The following is a 7,090-nucleotide window of genomic DNA, read 5'->3' on the forward strand; positions in this document are numbered from 1 at the left end:
TTCCTTTTCCCTTTCCCTTTCTTCTATAGGGCTGGGTTAACAACTTCCCTCCTTTTACATCCTTCCTCCCTCCCTGTTCCTTCCTTCCTTCCTTCCTTCCTTCCTTCCTTCCTTCCTTCCTTCCTTCCTTCCTTTCTTTCTTTCTTTTTCTTTTTCTCTCTCTTTCTCCTTTCTTTCCTTCCTTCCCTCCTCCTTCCTTCTTCCTCCTCCTCCTTCTCCTCCTTCTTCTTCCTCTCTCTCTGTCTCTGTCTCTGTCTCTCTGTCTCTGTCTGTCTGTCTGTCTGTCTGTCTGTCTCTCTCTCTCTCTCTCTCTCTCTCTCTCTCTCTCTCCTTTTGTTGATCTTGGGTAATGACTTAAGGGCCTCCTTGCATAGGAGCTACCATTCCCCAGCTATCTGTCCCAATCCTTATGACAAAGCCCTGATATTTCAGTGTGGTGGTGTCTGACAAGAAGGCCCTTGGGAGGTACTAAGGCTCAGATGAGATCAGGAGGGGAACAACATAGCTGGTTGCCATGTGGTGACCTGTAGCAAGGGGACAAGAGACTCTCCTAAATCAAAGCATGTTGGCACCCTGTCTCAGATTTCCTACCTACTTGAGTCTAGTTGTTTGGTTTGTGATTTTTTTGTTTTTTGGGGGTTGTTGTTTTTGTATTGTTTTGTTTTGAGCATTCTTTTCTGGCAAGCTATGGAGCTTTTCATAAGTATGTGCCTGAAGAAGCAACAATTAATCAAGAAGGAAACAGACTCCCTGTGCACTGCACTACCAATCAGACGTATGCACTGGTTTCCCTCCCCCTTTCTTTTCTTAGAGACCATACATAGAAGACAGTGTTCCTTGCACTGCTTAAGACACAGCACAAATTACCTTCTATAGTGTTTAGTACATTGCAGGTCTCTCACTGCATTTACTAAGTGTAAGTCTTTCTCTGATTCTTCCAGGTACTAACTATATAGGGTTTCTTACAGCTGTGTGTGTGCGTATGACCGCTTTCTTTCTTCCTTTTTTCCCTTTTTCCTTACTGATTTCCTATTTTGAGACTGAGTCTCCTGTCTGGCCTTGACCTTGCTACATAGCTGAAAATGACTTTGAAATCTCAATCTGGCTGCCTCCTTACATCTGGCTGTATCTTTTCACTTCTTATGTTCCTGAATATGCTATATTTAAGCAAATCTCGATGTAAAATCAAAGATACAGCAACACTTACATGTTTGGTCCCAAGGAAATGGCCCTTGTCATTACAATCCCAAGAATTATAGTTGTTAAAATTGTAGAGATGAAAGAGATCTGCAAAAAGAAATGCAAAGACATCATCACTATAGGATGCAGATAAATTATGCAAAATACTGCACCATTTAAAAAAATCTATAAACAAAGGGGAGGGAGAACCTGTAGATACCATATAGAGAGGTTAAGCACAGACCCTTGGTTGAGAGATGGGGCCACCCACCCATCTCCAAAATTTTAAACCAGAATGGCTCTTCTCTAAAGGAAATACAGGGACAAAGAATGGAGCAGAGACTGAAGGAAAGGCCATCCAGTGACTGTCCCACCTGGGGATCCATCCCATATGCAGACACCAAACCCAAAGACTATTGCTGATGCCAAGAAGTACTTGCTGACAGAAGCCTGATATAGCTGTCTTCTGAAAGGGTCTACCAGAGTCTGACCAATAGATGCTGATGCTCACAGCTGACCATCAGACTGAGCACAGGGACCCCAATGGAGGAGTTAGAAGAAGAATTGAAGGAGCTGAAGGGGTTTATAACCCCATAGGAAGAACAACAATATCAATCAAACAGAAACCCCACCCTGAGCTCCCAAGGACTAAACCACCAACGAAAGAATACACATGGAGGGACCCATGGCTCCAGTTGCATATGTAGCAGAGTATGGCCTTATTTGACATCAATGGATGGAGAGGCCCTTGGTCCTGTGAAGGCTAGATGCCCCAGTGTAGGGGAATGCTAGGGCAGTAAGGCAGAAGTGCATGGATGGGTAGGGAAGCACCCACATAGAAGTAGGGGGAGGGGGATAGGATTGGGGGTTTTCAGCGGGAAAACAGGGAAAGGGGATAACATTTGAACTGTAAATACAGGGGAAGGGGATAACATTTGAACTGTAAATACAGGGGAAGGGGATAACATTTGAACTGTAAATAAATAAAATATCCAATAAAATAAAATAAAATAAAATAAAAAACAAACCAAAAAAAAAGACAAAGAACAACAACAAAAATCTATGAACTTATTCATAGACTGTCTTTATCCAGTTCCCAAGTGGTTTATACATATATAGACCAGTGGGTATGTAGACTACTTATCATAACATGATTTTTGTCCCTAAGCCACAAACAGAGAATCAAGTGTCTACTGTGATCTTACAACAAAGCTTTAAGAGCTTTTATCTACTTCTGGCTCAGGATACAAAATGAGGATTTGTCCTGGAACTTGCTCTGTAGATCAGGCTGGCCTCGAACTTATAGATCTACCAGCCTCTGCCTCCCAAGGGCTGCTATTAAAGGCGTGCACCACCACTGCCCAGCCAAAGTGAGGACTTTTAACTTAGAAAAGTAAAAGTGAAAATATCTTGTTTCCTTCAGACCCCATTTTAGTATTGACTTATAGGGCTTCCTACCGATAATCGCTTCTTCTATTTTTATCGTCCCCTTCTTTCAACATAACATGCATACACTCATTTTCATTGTGGGTTTTTTTTTAATGTCTGCCATTTCCTCTTAGCTCTCCAGCTAAGTTAGTCTATTTGTCTGGTGTAGTTTGCCCTTTGCTCTGTTTCTGGGTCTGTTCTTTGTCTTCCTCTCGGCGCTATGCCTATTTCATCTGCTTAAAACACAATCTGGTGCGGGTGTGCATGCGCTCTGCTCTGTATGTACACTTACTCCAATAGGTTTGTGGTTTAAGTCTTCATTTAAAAATGAGTAAGCACATTTGAGAAGGTTTCTATGACAAGGGAAAAAAAAAGTCTCAGAATGCTTTTGTTTCATGTGATTATTATTAACATTGGGTTCTAAGTTTTTAATGTTTAATTTGAAATACACACCTATGATGAGTTCCCAGTCTTGTGAAGAACAGGGAGAAAAATTAGCAAATTGAAGTTCACAGCTAGAAAGTAAAGGGGCAGTATTCAAATGCCACAGGCATATTCCAGAGGGAGCCAGTGCTGTGCTCTGTTCATTGGGATTTCAGTATGACATCTTCAGGGGATAATTACTATGTTCAGTAATACCACTTCCCCATGAATGTTTTTCCTTTCTTCTCTCAGAAGATAATACTTATTATATCTATATTGAACTTGTGAAGAGAAAAATTGCTTACTGATTCATAGAATAACTGGCAAATGAAGATTTTCCTTTTGATGTACTTTTTTTTTAAAGACAAGATCTCATTCTATAGTCCTGGTTGACCTAGAATTATGGATAGATCAGGTTGGCTTCAAAGTCGTAGAGATTTGCCTGCCTCTCCCTCCAACTCCTAAATGCTGGGATTACAGGTATGAGCTGCAATGTCTGGCCTGCCTTTTAATACATCCTTCCTTGTCTCTTGATGGATGTTAAGGATGGAAAGCCTGGTGGTAAGAATACTCAGGAATGGTGACTCTGTGTGCAAATCTGTCTGGAAGAAGGGGCTTCATCACTGGATATACGAGGTCAAAAATGAACGCAAGGAGTGTGATGTGCTTGATGGTTGCAGTTTTCAAAGCAGGTTGTAAAAGTATCTCATAAGTAATCATTATCATAATGTATGACCATGTAGACATAGTACCAATTATACTTTGGGTAAAATAGATATATTCCTTGGCAATAAGAGAATAAAATGTAGGCAGATACGGGCCTGGAGAGATGGTTCAGTGGTTAAGAGCAAAGACTACTCTTCCAGAGGTCCTGAGTTCAATTCCTAGCAACCACATGGTGGCTCCAACCATCTGTAATAGTATCAGATGCCCTCTTCTGGTGTGTCTGAAGACAGAAAACAGTGTACTCATGGAAATAAAATAAAAATTTAAAATATACAGGCAGATAATAAATAGTTGATATAAATAAGCTTCTATGGGTAAGTCAAATAATTATTTAGTTAATTTTATTTTAAAAATTTAGTATCATAGGTCAAATTCTCAACAATTAATCAATCAACAAATTGATATTTAAATTCACAGAGTGGAAAATGTGCATAAAAGACATTGGAATTTACAAATTTAAAAGATTTTACATCACTTAAGGGATAATTTGATTTACCATTAATTTTGACTGATATACAAAACATAATATAGATTAGGGGTACCACAGGAAATTTGTTACACACATATTATACAATGTTACATGCATAAGTTATACAATGTTACCTAAGATTAAGCGTTTATGACTTCAAACACTCAACGTTTCTTTGTCACATTTAGCTTAACTGTTTCAATTATCCATGAGAAGGACGGGGGCACTTTCTAATAAAGTAGACTTGCTTTAAATATAGTTCTCTATATTTTCTAAATTTAAAATTATTGTCTGATATCATGTTACCTACTTTAGTGGAGACAAAGGAAGAACATATTTTATTCATAGTTAACCACCAGTTTCCTCAAATGAGCTGATCACAGTTTGCTCAAGCATACTTGTAACTAGTATACATGCATACCAGCATGCTTGTATAGGCTATTGTAACTTGAAGAGGCTGTAAATCCATAAAGCTCGGGCTATTTAAGATATAAAAATGGGGCTGGAGAGATGGCTCAGGTTAAGAGTACCGGTTGTTCCTATAGAAGACCGGGCATGGATTACCAGCACCCACATGGCAGCTCACAACCCTCTCTAAACACTCCAGTTCCAGAGATCTGTTGCTCTCTTCAGGCTCCTGCAAGCCCATGGTTCACATCCGTACATGAAAGCAGAACACTTGTATACATAAAAAAATAAAAATAAATAAATCTTTAAAATGTAAAAATTACCTTTCCAAGCTTTGCTATATCTCGGTACAGTGACAATGGCAGAGTACATGTAACCGTTGAAACCACAATAATGAAGTGCCGACTAATAAACCAACCTCCAGGATCAACTAAAATATAGTAAATATTATTTAGTTTGCAGCTATAAATAGCACATTGGTGATATATTTAACTACCTAAACATTTCATTATGAACAATGAATTAAAAAACATAAATCATATATAAAGATTATTTTGAGTTAATAAACAACAACAACAAAAACCATTTTAAAATAGAAACATACCAGGGCTGGAGAGATGGCTCAGTGGTTAAGAACACTGACTGTTCCAGAGGTCCTGAGTTCAATTCCCAGCAATCTCATGGTGGCTCACAACTACCTGTAAAGGGATCTGATGCCATCTTCCAGTGTGTCTGAAGACAGCTACAGTGTACTCATATACATTAATGAAGTAAAAAAATAAATCTTAAAAAAAAGACTGTGTGAGCTAAAAAAAAAAAAAGAAACATACCACAACATATAAGCATAATAATAAAAAATTAGCTTATACTTCATATGATGTCATAGAATTTTACATTCCTATGAATAAATAGCTTCTTTAAAAATTTATTTATTTACTTATTTAATGTGCATGGCTCTTTTGGTGTACATACGTCTTTGCATTGTGTACATGACAGTGCTCAGGGAGGGTGTTGGATTCCCCTGGACCTGGATTTACAGATGGTTGTGAGCCACCATATAAGTGCTAGGAATTGGACCCTGGTCTTCTGCAAGAACAGCCGGTGCTCTTAACCAGGGAGCCATCTCTCCAGCCCCAATAGCCCCGAAGTCAGAAGGCAACCAGACACATGCCTCTGAATCACACTCATAACCAGGACATGATAACATAGCGAACAGGAAGAAGGTTTGTGATGCATGCACAATTGCCCCACAATGGAAACAATACAAACGTTCCTTAGCTGAGTGACACACTGGTTACTTTGTATTTCCACACTATGGAAAACTCCTAATAGAAATATCAATGGATTACTTATAGAGCCCCAGGGAGTGACAAATCTCATCTACATACAGCCCACTGAGTTTGAGAAGCAAGACTCAGAAAACTAAATGTTCTTTGGTGGCATTTCCTTGGTAATCTGAAAAAAAAAATGAAAAAGCAAAACTATAAAGAAATAAAATGGAAGTTTATGAAAATTAGCTTTTTTTTTTTTTTTTTTTGGACAGGGTTTTTCCATGTAGCCCTGGCTGTCCTGGAACTCACTTTATTGATCAGTGTGACTTGGAACTTGGAGAAAGTTGGAGTGTTGGAATTAGTAAAGCCATGCACCCCCATGTGCAGAGAAAAATAGAAACTCTTAAAAGCTAATATAGATCTGTGGCCTGGGATAGATGTGGATTATGGGAACTGCGAAGTCTGTGAGGTAGTGCAACCCTTCATCAAATATTTTACTTATAAATGTTTATAAATTACGTGATGGCTATGCAACATAAGCTTATGCAAATCAATCACATTTCATTTTTACCTACCTCCTGGGAGTCTTTGAAAAACTTTGCTCAAAGTATCTCCAGTTATTATGTTGTAACTTATCATAGCTGAAAACACAGGGACAAGAATGGTCATTGATAAGGCTGTAATATTTTATCTTGCATATTCTAAACAACGGAAGTTATTAGTTTTTAAATATTTACATATTTTAACAAGTATTTTATATACTTTCTAGTATGTGCAGATTAAGGATAACTTGACTGTTGATGTTTGTTCTGTTGCTGTGTATTGTAATGCTAAATTCTATACCCAAAGGTCTAGGACTATGAGTGATTTCTCGTGTTTACAAGCTTTTGTTGTGCAGACCTTGTTCCTTCATTTAAAACTATTGGTTAAATAAAATTGGCAGGGGGCTGGTGAGATGGCTCAGCAGTTAAAGCACTGACTGCCCTTCCAAAGGTCCTGAGTTCAAATCCCAGCAACCACATGGTTGCTCACAACTGTCTGTAATGAGATCTGACTCCTCTTCTGGAGTGTCTGAAGACAGCTACAGTGTACTTACTTAATAATAAGTAAGTAAGCTCTTCCGGTCAGAAAAGCACCGGGGTAGCGAGGGCGCAGGGTCGGCTGACACTCGCCAGCTACCCACAAC

At 38.8% G+C, this 7,090-nt stretch overlaps 1 protein-coding gene across 1 annotated transcript in view; it reads right to left on the reverse strand.

The window, feature by feature from the left end:
* The window catches only part of Slc38a11 (solute carrier family 38 member 11), a 47,443-nt gene that overhangs the window by 32,236 nt on the left and 8,117 nt on the right, over positions 1-7,090 (reverse strand). The window contains exons 5-7 of the mRNA XM_021156695.2: positions 6,480-6,545; positions 4,957-5,063; positions 1,208-1,287 (exon numbers count right to left, since the gene is read on the reverse strand). Of these exons, the coding sequence (XP_021012354.1) occupies positions 1,208-1,287; positions 4,957-5,063; positions 6,480-6,545 (253 nt within the window). The remainder of the gene's footprint in view (positions 1-1,207; positions 1,288-4,956; positions 5,064-6,479; positions 6,546-7,090) is intronic.

The sequence above is a fragment of the Mus caroli genome, chromosome 2 (assembly GCF_900094665.2).
Source record: "Mus caroli chromosome 2, CAROLI_EIJ_v1.1, whole genome shotgun sequence".
In the NCBI taxonomy this organism is placed as follows: Eukaryota; Metazoa; Chordata; class Mammalia; order Rodentia; family Muridae; genus Mus; species Mus caroli.